General features: G+C 38.7%; 1 protein-coding gene and 1 long non-coding RNA gene across 2 annotated transcripts; one reads left to right on the forward strand and one right to left on the reverse strand.

Annotated features, from left to right (window-relative positions):
- Positions 1-4,821: 4,821 nt before the first annotated feature.
- On the forward strand, positions 4,822-8,244 carry LOC142173550 (protein PLASTID MOVEMENT IMPAIRED 1-RELATED 1-like). The gene is made up of 2 exons (XM_075239163.1): positions 4,822-6,944; positions 7,054-8,244. The coding sequence occupies exons 1-2, from the start codon at positions 4,837-4,839 to the stop codon at positions 8,003-8,005; spliced, it is 3,060 nt and encodes a 1,019-aa protein (XP_075095264.1). The 5' UTR covers positions 4,822-4,836; the 3' UTR covers positions 8,006-8,244.
- Positions 8,245-8,680: 436 nt separating this feature from the next.
- On the reverse strand, positions 8,681-10,263 carry LOC142168755 (uncharacterized). The gene is made up of 2 exons (XR_012698721.1): positions 9,776-10,263; positions 8,681-9,214 (listed from the first exon to the last, which is right to left on the reverse strand). It is a non-coding gene; the product is annotated as an uncharacterized LOC142168755 (long non-coding RNA).
- Between the last annotated feature and the right edge of the window lie 6,417 nt (positions 10,264-16,680).

Raw genomic sequence — 16,680 nt, forward strand, 5'->3', positions numbered from 1 at the left:
ATTCTGACCGAGCGTACCAGCCTTGCTCAGGCAGTCTCTATTCCAATCGCAACAACTACTTCTCAGGCTGAGGGAGGTGCTCGGACTCCCACTGCCCGCATACCAGAGCAGGTGGTACAGGGATTTCAGAGACCGGGGGCACCACCAGCCCAGCCAGTTGCAGCTGCTCAGGACTATGTGGTTCCTACTATGCCTGAGGATGAGCAGCGTAGATTGGAGAGGTTTGGGATACTCCAGCCTCCATCTTTCAGTGGTGAAGAGGGAGAGGATGCACATGGTTTCTTGGACAGGTGTCAGAGGATACTCCATACAGCAGGTATTCTGGAGACCAGTGGGGTCTCGTTCACTACCTTTCAGTTCTCTGGGGCTGCATTCAGTTAGTGGGAGGCTTACGAGAGGTGTAGGCCGGTCGGCGCAGCGCCCCTTACCTGGCAGCAGTTCTCCATTATCTTTCTGTAGAAGTTCGTGCCTCAGTCCTGTAGAGAGGAACTCGTAGACAGTTTGAGCAGCTTCGTCAAGGTGATATGTCTGTGACGCAGTATGAGATGCGATTCTCGGAGGTGGCCCACCATGCTATCTGGTTGGTTCCCACAGACAAGGAGAGGATCAGAAGGTTTATAGATGGCCTCACTTATCAGATGTGATTGCTTATGACCAGAAAGAGAGTGCCCGGTGCTACTTTTGATGAGATTGTCGACATTGCTCGGCATATTGAGATGGTTCGCGGTTAGGAGAGGGTTGAGAGGGAGGCCAAAAGGCTTTGTGGACAGGGTGGATTTAGTGGTACTCCTTCTAGGGGTCAGTTCCAGCACGGTAGAGGCCGTCCATTCAGACATGCTCAGACGGCTCGCCCAGTTCACCGTGGTGCATCATCTGGCCATGGTTCTCAAAGTTATCAGCAAGGTCGTTCATCTCTTGGTGCCTTTCTAGTGTAGAGTTCTTCTCGTGCTCCATCGGGTTAGGGTTCGTCTATGCCGGGTCCTTGTGCTAGTTATCCCGGTGCTCGGGGCTCCCTTCAGTCCCCAACACCAGCATCGGGGTGTTGCTATGAGTGTGGGGAGTTTGGTCACATGAGGATAGAGTGTCCCCGTCTAGTGGGAGGTCCCGCTCCACAGAGGAGCCAGTCTATGTCATCAGCATTAGTTCCTCCACCACCCGCCCAGTCAGCTAGGGGTCGCCCGAGAGGGAGAGGCAGATCAGGGGGTGGCTAGGCCCGTTTCTATGCTCTTCCTGCCATATCAGATGCTTATGCTTTGGATGTTGTGATTACAGGTATTGTCTCAATTTGCCACAGTGATGCCTCTGTATTATTTGACCCTGGTTCCACTTATTCATATGTTTCCTCGTATTTCGCTCATTTTCTAGATATGCCCCTTGAGTCATTAGTTTCATCTTTTCATGTATCTACTCTTGTGAGTGATACTATTGTTGTGGACCATGTATATCGGTCATGTGTGGTGACTATTGGGGGTCTGGAGACCAGAGTAGATCTCTTGTTGCTTAGTATGGTCGATTTTGATGTGATATTGGGTATGGATTGGTTGTCTCCATGTCATGCTTTTCTAGATTATCACGCTAAGACCATGACATTGGCGATGCCGGGGTTGCCGAGGGTTGAGTGGAGCGGTTCTATAGACTATGTTCCCAGTAGAGTGATTTCATACTTGAAAGCTTGGCGAATGGTTGAGAAGGGTTGTCTATCCTATTTGGCTTTTATGAGAGATGTTAGTGTAGAGACTCCTGCCATTGATTCTGTTCCGGTGGTATGTGATTTTCTAGATGTGTTTCCTGCAGACCTGCCGGGCATGCCGCCTGACAGGGATATTGACTTTGGTATTGATTTGGTGCCGGGAACTCAGCCCATTTCTATCCTACCGTATCGTATGGCACCGTCGGAGTTGAAGGAGTTGAAATAACAACTTCAGGAACTCCTTGATAAGGGGTTTATTCGGCCTAGTGTGTCACTTTGGGTGCACCAGTTCTATTTGTAAAGAAGAAGGATGGTTCCATGAGGATGTGCATTGATTACAGGCAGTTGAACAAGGTCACGATCAAGAACAAGTATCATTTGCCTCGTATTGATAATTTATTTGACCAGCTTCAGGGGGCAAGGGTGTTCTCCAAAATTGATTTGAGGTCAGGATATCACCAGCTGGAGATTCGGAAATAGGAAATTCTTAAGACAGCATTCAGGACCCGATATGGCCATTATGAGTTCTTAGTGATGTCTTTTGGGCTGACCAATGCCCCAGCAGCATTCATAAATTTGATGAACATTGTATTCCAGCCCTATTTAGATCATTTGTTATTGTATTCATTGATGACATCCTGGCATACTCTCGTAGCCAGGAGGAGCATGCTCAGCATCTGAGGATTATGTTACAGAGATTGAGGGAGGAGAAGCTTTATGTAAAGTTCTCCAAGTGTGAGTTTTGGCTCGGTTTAGTAGCGTTCTTGGGGCACGTGGTGTCCAGTGACGGTATTCAGGTGGATCCGAAGAAGATAGAGGCGGTGCAGAGTTGGCCTAGACCGTCCTCAGCCATGGAGATTAGGAGCTCCCTTGGTTTGGCGGGCTATTACCGTCGCTTTGTGGAGGGATTAACCTTGACCAAATTGACCCAAAAGGGTGCTCCACTTAGGTAGTCGGATGAGTGTGAGGAGAGCTTTCATAAGCTCAAGACTGCTTTGACCACAGCTCCAGTGTTAGTTCTGCCATCAACTTCAGGTTCTTACACCGTGTATTGTGATGCCTCGAGGGTAGGTATTGGATGTGTTTTGATGTTGGAGGGTAGGGTGATTGCCTATGCCTCGCGCTAGTTGAAGACCCATGAGAAGAACTATCCTGTCCACGATCTTGAGTTAGCAGCCATTGTTCACGCCTTAAAGATTTGGCATCATTATTTGTATGGGGTTCATTATGAGATCTATACTGATGACCGGAGTTTGCTAGCATCTGTTGAAGCAGAAGGATCTTAATTTGCGCCAGCGGAGATGGTTGGAGCTTCTCAAAGACTATGATATCACTATTTTGTACCATCCGTGGAAGGCCAATGTGGTGGCCGATGCTTTGAGTAGCTGGAAGGAGAGTTTTGGGAATTTAGCATATCTTCCGGCAGCAAAGAGACCTTTGGTATTGGATGTTCAGGCCTTAGCTGGCCAGCTTGTCAGATTGAATATTTTGGATCTGAGTCGGGTATTGGCTTGTGTGGTCTCTAGGTCTTCTCTTTATGACCGTGTCAGGGAGCGTCAGTATGATGACCCCCATCTGCTCGTTCTTCAGGATAGGGTTCAGCGAGGTGATGATAGGGATGTGACTATTGGTGATGACGGTGTGTTGAGGATGCAGGGCCGGATATGTGTGCCTAATATAGATGGGCTCCGCGAGTTGATTCTTGAGGAGGCCCACAGCTCGCGTAATTCCATCCATCTGGGGGCCGCGAAGATGTACCAAGATTTGAGACAGCACTATTGGTGGAGGCGGATGAAGAAGGATATAGTTGGGTTTGTGGCTTGGTGTCTCAACTATCAGCAGGTTAAGTATGAACATCAGAGACCGGGTGGCTTGCTTCAGATGTTAGAGATCCCAGAGTGGAAGTGGGAGCGGATCACCATGGACTTCGTAGTTGGGCTCCCACGGACTTCGAGGAAGTTCGATGCTATTTGGGTTATTATGGATCGGCTGACCAAGTCCGCGCACTTTATTCCAATTGGTACTACTTACTCTTCAGAGCGGTTGGCTGAGATTTACATCCGAGAGATTGTTCACCTGCATTGTGTCCCAGTTTCTATAATTTCAGATAGGGGCACTTAGTTTACATCGCAGTTTTGGAGGGTCGTACAGTGAGAGTTGGGTACTCAGGTTGAGTTGAGCATAGCCTTTCACCCTCAGACGGACGGACAGTCCGAGTGCACTATTCAGATATTGGAGAACATGTTGCGCGCTTGTGTCATCGATTTTTGGGGTTCATGGGACCAGTTTCTGCCGCTCGTGGAGTTTTCATATAACAACATTTATCAGTCGAGCATTCAGATGGCTCCGTATGAGGCTTTATATGGGAGGAGGTGTAGATCTCCAGTAGGATGGTTTGAGCCGGGTGAGGCTAGGCTTTTGGATACAGACTTGGTCCAGGATGCATTAGACAAGGTAAAATCGATTCAGGAGCGGCTTCGCATGGAGCAGTCTAGGCAGAAGAGCTATGCGGACAGGAAGGTCCGTGATGTGTCTTTCATGGTTGGGGAAAAGGTTTTGCTGAAGGTATCACCCATGAAGGGTGTTATGAGGTTTGGGAAGAGGGGCAAGTTGAGCCCCCGGTTCATTGGGCCTTTTGAGGTGCTTTAGAGGATAGGGGAGGTGGCTTATAAGCTTGCCTTGCCACCCAGCTTGTCGAGTGTGCATCCAGTGTTTCATGTTTCCATGCTCCGGAAGTATATTGGAGACCCGTCCCATGTTTTGGATTTCAGCACGGTTCAGTTGGAGGGTGATAAGACTTATGAAGTGGAACCGGTGGCTATTTTGGATCGGCAGGTTCGAAGGTTGAGGTCAAAGGATATAACTTCAGTGAAGGTGCAGTGGAGAGGTCAGCCTGTGGAGGAGGCCTCTTGGGAGACCGAACGGGAGATACAGAGCAAATGTCCACACCTATTTGAAACTCCAGGTATGTTTCTAGACTCGTTCGAGGACAAACGTTTGTTTAAGAGGGGGAGGATGTAACGACTCGGTCGGTCGTTCCGAGAGTTATAGCCTCGTTCCCCCATTTCTGCTTCTTTTTGTGTTCTTCAGCTATATTATGATATATCGGGTTAGTTGGTTCGGGTCCGGAGTGGTTTCGGACAAGAATGATGTGGAAAGTGGATTCTAAGAAGAAAATTGGTGCAAATTCTGGAAAGGAGAAATTGTTGAATGATATTGAAGCTATAAATAAAGCTCTATATTTGGATAAAACCCATTTATTGGATTCAAAATCGAAGAATAAAGGAAATAATAAAGATTCAATAGAGAAGGAGAGTAAGAAATCTATTTGGAGTTGGAAGGGCCTAAAATCTTTGGCTGCTAGAAGCAAAAAGTTTAATTGTTGTTTTTCTGTGCATCGGAAGAGGAGAGATGGCGAGTTGACGACTCGTCCAGTTGTGGTTTCTCAAGGGGTAGCTGAGTTTGAGGAACAGTTGACTCATACTTGTTCTATATCTGGTGGCAAAAATGGCCCCAATCAATCAGCAAAGTACGAGGCGAAACATTTCTTGTTGTATGCTTCGATATATGGTACTCCCGAGCTTGATTTGGGGAAGCATCGGGTTGATCTTACCAGGTTGCTTCCTCTTTCATTAGATGAATTGGAGGAGAATAGCTCGGGGAAGTGGATGACTAGTTTCAGGTTAGCAGGTAAGGCTAAAGGAGCAATCTTGTATGTCAGTTTTGAGTATCACATAGTTAGGAACACTTTCACGGTTCCCACTAACAGGGTTCTTATCGAGGGGAAGAACTTGAGGCGCAATAGTGAAAATGCAGCAAAACTTTTGGCACAATGTGAGCAATGTGATGAGCTGAGTACGATAAGACGAACAGGAAGCCTTACTGCTCGATCTTCTACTTCACAGCGTTCCGCTGAGAATATAAAATATCTTCATGAGGTTTTACCAGTTCCGTCATCTGAAGTGTCCGTATCTGTAAATGTGCTGTATCAGAAACTTGAGGAAGAGAAAGTGGAAGCTTCAGTTGATTGCAAACCACAGATTGATGTTTTCTATAATGATGTTGAGACCATAAAACATGACTTAGCCTTGTCATCAGAGCCCGGGAAGGGAAATGTTGAAAATGGGGGTGGCATAAGTGAGGTTTCTATAAGAGAGCAAGGTGTAGAAGTTGCCTCAAACGAATGGGAGGGAAAAGAAGAAGATACCATGAAAACTGGTGATAGTCCTTTGGAAGAGAATGTTGTTGAACCTGAGATTGAAGACCTTTCTCAGCTTGCACCGTTTGCCAAGGAAGTCGACACTGAGAATGAAGAACTTTCAGTGAGTCCCTGCAATTTCGAGACAGATGAATCTGCCAACGAGACAATCATGAAAGAAGTGGAGTCTGCATTAAAGCGTGTGTCGGACTTGGCAAATGAGGGATTAGACTCTCAAGAAGATGAACATGAAGCTATAAATCATGATGGAGACTTGGACGAATCCCTAAGCTTGGATTATGTTGCCGAATCTGTGGCTAGTGATTTTCTGGATATGCTAGGGATAGAGCATAGTCCATTTGCCCCAAGTTCTGAGAGTGAGCCTGATTCTCCAAGAGAAGGATTGTTGAGGCAATTTGAGAAGGACACTCTGGCGAGTGGGTGTTCCTTGTTTAACCTTGATATGGATGTTGATCACCAAGAATTTGGTTGTGACGATCCTAGTGGACCTGATTGGAGGAGCATTTCCGAGGATTTTGACTATTCATCTAATATGGAGATGCCCAAGATAGAAATTGAAGCAACTAATAACAAAACAAGGGCCACCATGTTGGAGGACTTGGAGACAGAGGCTTTGATGCGCGAATGGGGCTTGAACGAGAAGGCGTTTCAATATTCCCCTCCTAAGAGCTCAAGCGGATTTGGGAGCCCAATTGATGCTCCTCTTGAGGAAGACCCTTACCAATTGCCTCCTCTCGCAGAAGGCTTAGGACCCTTCATTAAGACTAAAAATGGAGGATTGTTAAGGTCGATGAACCCTACACTTTTCAAGAATTCCAAGAGTAGAGGGAGTTTGATAATGCAGGTATCGAGTCCAGTAGTGGTTCCTGCAGAAATGGGATCTGGTATAATGGACATACTGCAGCATTTAGCCTCCATTGGAATTGAAAAGCTATCTATGCAAGCAAGTAAACTTATGCCTTTGGAAGATATAACTGGACAGACAATGCAACATATAGCGTGGGAAACTGCACCAAGCTTAGATGGAACTGTGAGGTTTGAACTTTTATTTTTTTCACATTTTGTTCTATATTTGAAAATGCACATATCTAGCACACACTATTTCTACTAAGAAATTGTCTTATATGACTTTTGCCAACTGCAGACAAGATTTGTTGCAGCAAGAGCTTGAGTTTGGACAAAATATGGCTGGTACTCAAAGTAAAAAGTGTAAACGGCACAGACCAAAGTCCAGTAAGTTGGAGTCAAATTCTGTTGGCGTGGACAGGGACTCGGAATATGTATCAATAAAGGACCTCGCTCCATTGGCGATGGATAAAATTGAAGCCCTTTCAATTGAGGGTTTGAAAATACAGTCAGGGATGTCAGATGAGGGCGCACCTTCTAACTTAAGCCTGCAATCCATTGGTCAGTTTTCAGCCATTGAGGGAAAGAAGGTCAACTTTGGAGGAGCTGTAGGTTTGGAAGGAACAGGTGGATTGCGGCTACTGGACGTTAAAGACAACGGTGGTGATGAAGTTGACGGGCTTATGGGTTTATCTCTCACACTTGAAGAATGGATGAGGTTGGACTCGGGAGAAATTGACGATGCAGATGAAATCAGCGAGCGTACCTCCAAACTGCTCGCAGCCCATCATGCTATCTGCACTGACATGTTTCGTGGCAGGTCGAAGGGAGAGAAGAGACGTGGCAAGGGTAAGAAATGTGGATTGTTGGGAAACAACCTCACGGTGGTACTAATGGTGCAGCTTCGTGATCCTTTAAGGAACTACGAGCCAGTTGGTACACCTATGCTTGCTCTTGTTCAGGTGGAGAGAGTGTTTGTAACACCTAAATCTAAGATATACCGCACACTTTCTGAAGTTAGTTACAGCAATGAAGACGACGACGATGATGAATACAAACCTCCCAAAACGGACTCTGTGGGGGAGGTCAAAGAAGTTAACATTCCTGAGGAAGAACAAATTCCTCAGTGCAAATTCACTGAAGTGCATGTTGCTGGTTTAAAGACAGAGAAAGGTAAAAAGAAATTATGGGGTTCGTCAACTCAACAACAGTCTGGATCTCGTTGGTTGCTTGCGAATGGAATGGGATAGAAGAATAAGCATCCATTACTGAAGTCTAAAGCTAGTAACAAATCCTCTACACCAGCTGCTGCTTCGGCGACAACTACTACTACTACTACTACAGTGCAGCCTGGTGAAACATTATGGAGTATATCTTCACGGGTCCATGGTACAGGAGCTAAATGGAAGGAATTGGCTGCATTAAATCCACATATCAGAAATCCAAATGTTATTTTTCCATTTTTCCTAATGAAAAAATTAGATTGAGGTAGCAGTATAGAACATGATTTTTTATTTATATGATTGAAATTTTTCCAGTTGCCTCTCTTCCCCTGAAAAAAAAGCTTGGTATACAGTGCAGCTTAATACATATTCAACATCTAGAAAAGGGTTGAATATATTAAAGGCAGCTCCAGGAATTGATAGGAAATATCTTACCTTTTTTAGTAAGTCATTGGATAACAACAACATACCCAGTATAATCCCACATAATGGGGTCTGGGGAGGGTAGTGTGTACGCAGCCTTAGCCCTACCTTGTAAAGATAGAGAGACTGTTTCTGATAGACCCTCGTCTCAGGTGAAGCACAAGCTGTAACCATGAAGAGGCATATTGCTCATGGCAGTCATTTCTAAAACACGTCATCAATTACTCGAGTTCAAAATCAATAAGCATACATCTTATGATCAAACAAGGAAAACCCATGTAGTTGAAAAACATAAACTATAGCTGCAATAACATACTGCACATGAACTGTATTAATTAGCATTGATACTGAAAGATGCATCCCATAAGATTAAAATCCCTATATATCCAATTGTTTAGAGTTGAATAGAAGAGTTCCTCAAGAGAACTAAACTAGTAAAAAGCATGCTGATAAACAAAGGTTAGAGACCAGAACTCCGAATACACATGCCTTGCTGATATGTGCAGTGAGCTGAGTTCTACATGAACAATTACAAATTGTGGAACTCAGCACACATCCTACAGGACGTCAGGGGCGTGACCTCTTGTTGCTGCATGAAGGGCATTTGTACTGCTTTATATGCTCAGCCCTAGCGGGGGTGATCTTCACACACTTGCCATGGAACCACCTCTCACATATGTCACAACAAATCCAAAATTCATCTGAAGCATAGTTCTCACCACATGCACCACACAGAGTATCGCCATGCTCCTCGTCTCCTTCCTCATTGAATCCATCATCCTCATCTTTCACATGGACCTTTGAGTACTTACCCTGAGATTTAAAATAAATAAATTAAAAAAATCTATCTCTAGTGGTAAGATGCTGGGCCATGCATGGAGAAATCCAACGAAGCATGGTTGGTTATATAACTAAGATGTCATCACATCAGAGGAATAATGATATAGGTTACATGTGGCAGGATACTGAATTTAGTTTAAGAGGAGCATGGCCTAGTGCATTGAGACAGAGCCATAGTGACAGTGTGACGGGACCAGAAGACAGAAAACTTAAGCAACTTCAACAAGGCACATGTTCATTTTTTTTGAGAAGAGAAGGCTAATGGGGCCTTTCAAGCTCTTTACTGAATTCGCGAAAGACAACCAAAAATGTACGAAACATAGGACAAAGAAATATACAGTGTAAGAATTTAGCACAACGCAAGTGCCAAAATCACAAACTGGTTCTAAACTAAGAACCCATTATGCAAAAGGTCAGTTATCAAGCAGCTGCAAGAGTTGAGGTAGTCATAAAATACATTGGAAGAGATTACATGAGAGAAATTCAAAGAAGAAAGAAACAACACTAAAGTTCATTAGGAGTATCATCCTTTACCTCACACTGTACTTCTTTCAAAAAACTCCAGCATTGACTTTACACTATGCACCCAAAAGCCTCTTCTAACATACTTAAGCATAAAAATCAGATGTGTCACCTGCAAACACCATGACTCCAATTAATACAACTTTAAAGAAAACATGTGTAATACTGCAGACAAAAATTTAGTCTCCAAGGCTTTGATCTAGTGGTAAGAGCATAGCTTGTGACGTGTGGATTAGGGGCATGTCACGGGTTCGAACCCTGCTATTAAGGGCGGAGCTACTCTTGTCCAAGAGAAGTCATATGACACCCCTTCACAGAATAATTACTCTAGGTCAAATTTTTATTTTTTATGTAAATATACTATATGTTGAATCCCCTTGGATTCTTCATGTGTTTACTTATATATTTTGAACCCTTAGTAAACAACCTAGCACTGCCACTGTCTATTGCAGACAGAAGCAATTGAGAAGCAAGGGCGGAGCTAGAGTGTCTGTGACAGGTTCGGCCGATCCCAGTAGCTTTGAATTTATTTAAAATTTTATTAAATATATCTAAATTATTAATTTAAAACCCAATAACTTAAAATAATTAGAATGATAAAGTTGCTTAATTTCAAAATATAAAAAATCAAAACAAATTTAGCAGTTTTAAATAAGTATGTTTACATTGAATCTCAAAGTTGCAAACTCAAAAACAAACGCCAAATATCATTTCATTAAATCTCTCACCTGAGGACTAACGTTTGGTAGTTGAAAAGATTACATAGCTTACATGTAAGGTGTAAAGATCTCCTAATGGTGTGGGGTTATTCGAAAAAAATCGTACGAGTTCGGTTTAAAGCGGACAATATCACATCATGTTAAGAGTATTTATGGACCGTTTAGCTCAACAATGGGTGTCAGAGCCCAGGTTCAGTAAAACGATTATGGCGATGGCAAATTGATGGTGCAGGGCTCGATTCGCTTATCCTTACGAGCTTGGAGACACGCTCATAGAAAGAAACTAGTTTGTAGGCTTTGATTGCCATAAATACTCTAACGATATGGGTGGAACACAGTGAATCTATGAAATTGACTTGTGAATCGTGGTAACGGCCATGTGGAACGTTGTTCGAGGAAAAGATTGTTGGGTGTGCGAAAAAAGAGCCCGTTTGGATTGGCTTAAAAAAGTGGCTTTGTAGGAGAAATACTCCCTCCGTTTACTTTTACTTGGCAGGTATACTAAAAATAGATTTTCATTTTTACTTGTCACTTTATGCATATCAAGAGAAGACAAAAAAAAAATCCGTGTTTTACCGACAGTATTTATTACTTATTTCAATTCATTTTCTCAAATCCAATAAAATATGCATCAATTAATATGGGTATCATGGTAAATTATGCAATTCATTTATTATTTCTCGAGGGGCGTGAAAAGTCAAAATGTACCAAATAAAAGTGAACAGAGAGAGTAACTTTTAAGCCAAAAAGTAATAAGCTAGGGTTGCCCAACCTATTGCTTTTGGCTTGTTTTAAGTAATTTTTTAACTTATTTTAAGCACTTTTTGACTTTGCCAAATACTAAAAAGAACTTAAAAGCTTATTTGATCACCTTAAAAGCCAATCCAAACACCCTCAAAGTCCTCATTGATAGCTGAAAAGATTAGGTATCTTATGTATAAAAGACAGATCTTTTACGTGTAAAAGTAAATCTATCATGTGTAAAAAAAAAAAAAAAAGGTCATAAAACTAAAAATAAATTTGTAAAGAACCACAAAACAAATCGACCCCATTTGGAAATGACAATCGAGATGCATTATCTATAAATGGTTAAAAACTAAGCAATTATGCAAGCTAACTATTCATGCTCTAAATTTCTGCTGATAATCGGACTGCAAATATTTGAGGAGTTTTTGACATGAAAGGTGCATAACGGGTGAGCATAAATGTAGTGCGTGGTTTCCCTATTGGCCAACCAAATAACTTTGGAGTGAAAAAAGGAGGAAAAAAATTAAAATTCTTATACAAATAAGAAAAAGTCCAAAGTCATCAAAATAATACGTATTCTTTCACATGGACCACTAATAGTCAGTCTTCTTTCTTTAACAAAGTGATGCATTTTTAGTCATAATCATAGACGTTGTTAGTTTTTTAACGGATAAATTATAGCCTAAAGCCAAAAATAATGTATGATTTTGGCCTAAAGCCGGTTGAATTTACTGTTTGTTTTTTCTGGTTGAAATACATAGTATATACTCTCTCCGATCCACTTTAAGTGAGCTTTTGGCTGTTTTCACACATATTAATGAATCCATCTTTTAGCATTAATTAACAATATAATTGACCATATTATTCTTAATTTGTTCATTGAAAATACAAGAAATACTCCTATGCTCTTTACTGCAAGTGCAACTTTGAAAAAAATATGGTAATTATTTATTGATATTTGAAAAAATCAAATATTGTGGACCCAGAGGGGGACCCAGGATTTGAGGACGACGGGGGCACCACTGTGTGCTAATCACTAGCGATAAAATTCGGCATGCAACTCTTTGAAAACTTAATGATTATATTGACTTATCTTCCAAGTATAAACAAAAAGAAGTTCTAAAGAAAAGAAAGCACCGAACAAAGAGAGATTTCTTAGCAAAATGGGTGCTATGGGAAGGAAAAGTGTTTGATTAAGCATGTTTCGCACTTTAAATTTTTTAATTTTTTTAAAAATAAAATAAAGGGTCAGTGATCATAAGGGCGTTCAAAAATTAAAGAAATCAAGATTAAGGGTATGTTAATAGTAAAAAAAAACTAAAGAAGAGTGTTAAACTCTTAAATTCCACTGTCGAGTCGGATTCAAAGTGATTGATGAAGAAGGCTGTGGTATAAGAATTTGTATTTTTCTATTTGTGGAGTGATAAATTACAATTTAAAGCTTTTTACTTTAATTTTAAGGGATGAATTTGAAAAAGTATTTAATTAAGTTGACTGTTATGTATTATAAAGTTAGAACTAAACCATAATTGAATTAATAGAAAAAGAATAAAGAAAAAAATAAAATAATTTGTTATTAAGTATAAAGAAAGTACGTTGTATTCGATTAAATAAAAAAGTTGAAGACGAATTCGAACTCGGATCATATAGTAAACTAGGGAATTGAAGCTCCCAACATAACCACTTCCTCCGTCTGCCTTTTTTGTGTCCGGGAACATAACTAAAATATTTAAGGGGTCCTATATATATGTACAGATATATATAACATATATATATATATACAAAGTTTTTGCCGAGACTAACGGGGTCCCGTGACCCCTCTACATACAACGTAGGTCCGCCTCTGTGTGAACCACAGAAAATCAATTAAAATGGATCGGAGGGAGTACTAATTATACATGATTGTATACATATTTTACATGGACTATATATATGTTATATATTCGTCCATTATTTTTGTTTAAGCGGTTGAATGAATAATTATTTGATTAATAAATAAATAAAAAGAACCTTGGCTATCTTCTAGAATTTGAAGTTTCCACTTTCCAAGGACAACAATAGCTTCTGATTTTTGTTTCTCCAAACCCCAATGAGACATTAAAAGCTCACAATCTGCTACAGTAGTAGTATTCAATTCTCAATTAAAACGAAATGGCTTTTCATCCATAATAAATAATCCTAGTAATAAAAGCCTTTAATGGGAAGCGACTTGCATCCATAAAAGGAAAATTTTCAGAAATGTACCAAGTCCTATTATCTCTATAACGTTTTGTTACACAAGTCTATTTTGCTAAACACACAAAGGAAGTTCAAATTTTTTGAGATATTGGACTTGAGCAATATTGCAATGTTTTAATTCATTTAAGTTGAAATTTAAATAATCGAGCACCTTAATTCGATTTAAAAATCACTATTATATGTTAGTTTGTTGGATTATGTTGAAAGATTAAACTGAAAACTCCATGGATAGTCATTGAAGCTTGCTTAAGCTTGAATTCAAAAATTTTGGGTTTTTAAAATTGAAATTTATTTCAAGTGAGTGTTGTTTGAATAGATTAGGTACATCATAAGGAGTTTGAATCTCAGTTTTTGGATCATTTGGTGGAGTTTTGAGGTAGTTTGAATTGAAATTTAGAAGTAAAAGATGAACATGGAAAAAGATGATATGTGTATCACACTGTGTATCATTTGTGTATCGCATATGTATCATATGCATATCAAATATGTATCACATGTATATCCATGTATATCTATGTGTAAGATATATGCATGATACGCGTTTGATACATGTGTCGCATAAGTATTTTTTTAACTCGATTTTAATTACGAATTTTGATATCAAACCAGTTCAAATCACCACCAATCTTACTCAAGTTTTGTATATTACCTCATCTACATGTTTTCAACAAATTTCAACTATACCCATTGAAAATTCTTTTTTGCCTTATTTTTTAATAATGTATATTATTGGTAATGAATTTTGACTCCAAACTAGTCTAACTCACCTTCAAACTTCGTCAAAATTTGTATATTGCCTTATCCATATGTTTTCAACAAATTACAACAATACCCATTGAAAAAAAAATTGCCTATATTTTTTTGAATGTTGTATATCATTGATAATTTTTTGCCTATTTTGATAATATGACAAAAATGACTAGGTGTTGGTAAATAGTGTCTTTTTTGGGTACACTCCCGTAAGATTCCCATTTCGATTTTTTAAAAAAAAATTAAGTTATCATCAATTTTGAAATAATTCTCATGCTATGGTAGAAATTTATCTACACTCGACCTTAAACAAAAATAATTTAGTGACTTTTGTAATATTTAATATGAGAAAAGGCATAAGTTGCCCCTTAAACTTATCCGGCAAAGTCATTTACACACTTTAACTTTACGGGCGACCCATCACCCCATTGTTCTTGTTTGAAGCGAATTTATTTATCCCCTAATATGTCACAACCATATCCGATCAAAATTGTATTTTACACGCGCTGCCACGTGTCATTACCATATTTTTTTCCTTTTTAATTTTTTTTCACTAGTCACTAGAATAAACCCTTCCCTTCAGTCCACCCCGTTTTTTCCTCTTTTCTTCATTCCGGCGTTTGTCCCCCCCTTAAGTAGACTACTCGAAATAATATAAAAAATTGGAAATTAGCTACATCTAATTAGGAATCCGTAAACTATTTGTCAAGCCTATTGGATATTATAAGAAAAGTTCATGTGCTGATGATTAGAATGGAAAATGCCATGTTATTGTTCTTTATAACTTCTCATGTTCTATGCCATGATTAATCTTCGGAGGCTGTTTTTGAAATTAAATGTCAGATCTGAAGGGTATATTTTAGCTAAGTTTTTTTAGGTTGAATGTTGCAGTAATTTTTGGAATTTGGGTATGGAGGGAAATGAGGGAGACTAGTAGCGAAAGTGCCAATGATGGAAATGAGAATGTAGGTTGTTGGTGGAGTTTGGAATTTTAGTTGACGGAGAGGTTTATGTGAGGTGATGGAGATGATAAAAATAGGAGTGAAAGAGGTCGGGTGGTGATAATAATTTTCCAGCCAAATACCGGCCAAATCTTGGTCGGACAATTATGGTGGTTTCACCATTGAAGACCTTAAGATTAAGGAGAACAGAAAAGGAAGAAAAGGATAAAAGAAAAGAGAGAGTAAAGAATAAGAAAAAATAAAATATAAAATTTTTAAGAATCAATAATTAAGTATAATTAGCTAATAACGCCCAATTAAAATATGACACGTGTACAAATTAGTTAGTTTTTCACAATTTCTTGCTTTCAAGCGCTTATGGGAATGTGAAGATACATTCTTTGCCAAGTCACCTTTTAGGCGGTAAAATAAATTTGATTCAAACAAAAATAATGGGGTGATGGGTCGCCCGTAAAATTAAAGCGTGTAAATGACTTTGCCGGACAAGTTTAAGGGGCAACTTATGCCTTTTCTCTATTTAATATATATGATACTTGTGAGCACCTAATTTTTGACTATATTTGAATTTTTATCACCTTGTACTATGTAAATATTTTCAGAATTTAATATATATATTTTTTTAGATTTGTATACATATATACATACATACATATATATATATATATATATACATACATATATATATATATATATATATATATATATATATATATATATATATATATATATGTATATATATATATATATATATATATATGTATGTATATGTATGTAGAGAGAGAGAGAGAGAGAGAATTATTAATAATTTAAAAGGTAAATTATTACTATTAGTATTATTTTTATTATTATTTTTATCTTTATTTTTAAATAAAATGAATTAAAAACCGAAAATAAATAAAAATTAATTTTTTTTTAAACAATTTTGGATGGGAATTAAAAAATAGGAAAAGTAGAAATATAAAATTAAAAAGTAAAAGTAAAAGTAGGTAGAAATTGTTTAATAAAAAAAGTAAAAGAAAGTGGAAAATTAAAAAAAATAAAAGTAAAAGAATGTGAAAATTTAAAAAATAAAAAGTAAAATAAAGTTGGAATTAAAAAATAAAAGTAAGGGTATCTGATTTTTTTTTAAAAAAAAGTAAAAGTAAGTGGGAAATAAAAAAAGAAAAGTAAAATAAGTGGGAAATAAAAAAAGAAAAGTAAAAAAAGTGGGATTTTAAATATATTAAAAGTAAAAAAAAGTGAGAAATTAAAAAATAAAAGTAAAGGAAAGTGGGGAATTATTTTTTAAAAAAACTAAGAAAAATGGGAAGTGGAAATTCTTTTTAATTAAAATTAAAAAAATAAATAAATAATAAAAAATAAAAATCTGAAAATTTCGAAATTTTTTTCTATAAATAGAAAAGAAATGTGATGAAAAAAATAAAGAAAGGAAGAAAAAAAGAGGGAGGATGGAATTGAGAGAAATTTATTTTCTTCTTCTAGGATAAGGAAATTTCTATTC

Source organism: Nicotiana tabacum, chromosome 2 (genome assembly GCF_000715075.1).
Source record: "Nicotiana tabacum cultivar K326 chromosome 2, ASM71507v2, whole genome shotgun sequence".
Taxonomy (NCBI): domain Eukaryota; kingdom Viridiplantae; phylum Streptophyta; class Magnoliopsida; order Solanales; family Solanaceae; genus Nicotiana; species Nicotiana tabacum.

Excerpts from the sequence above, each read along its gene's own strand:
- LOC142173550 (XM_075239163.1), top strand. The coding sequence starts at position 4,837 with ATGATGTGGAAAGTGGATTCTAAGAAGAAAATTGGTGCAAATTCTGGA. Across the intron at positions 6,945-7,053 it reads AGCTTAGATGGAACTGTGAG|ACAAGATTTGTTGCAGCAAG; the intron begins GTTTGAACTTTT and ends TGCCAACTGCAG.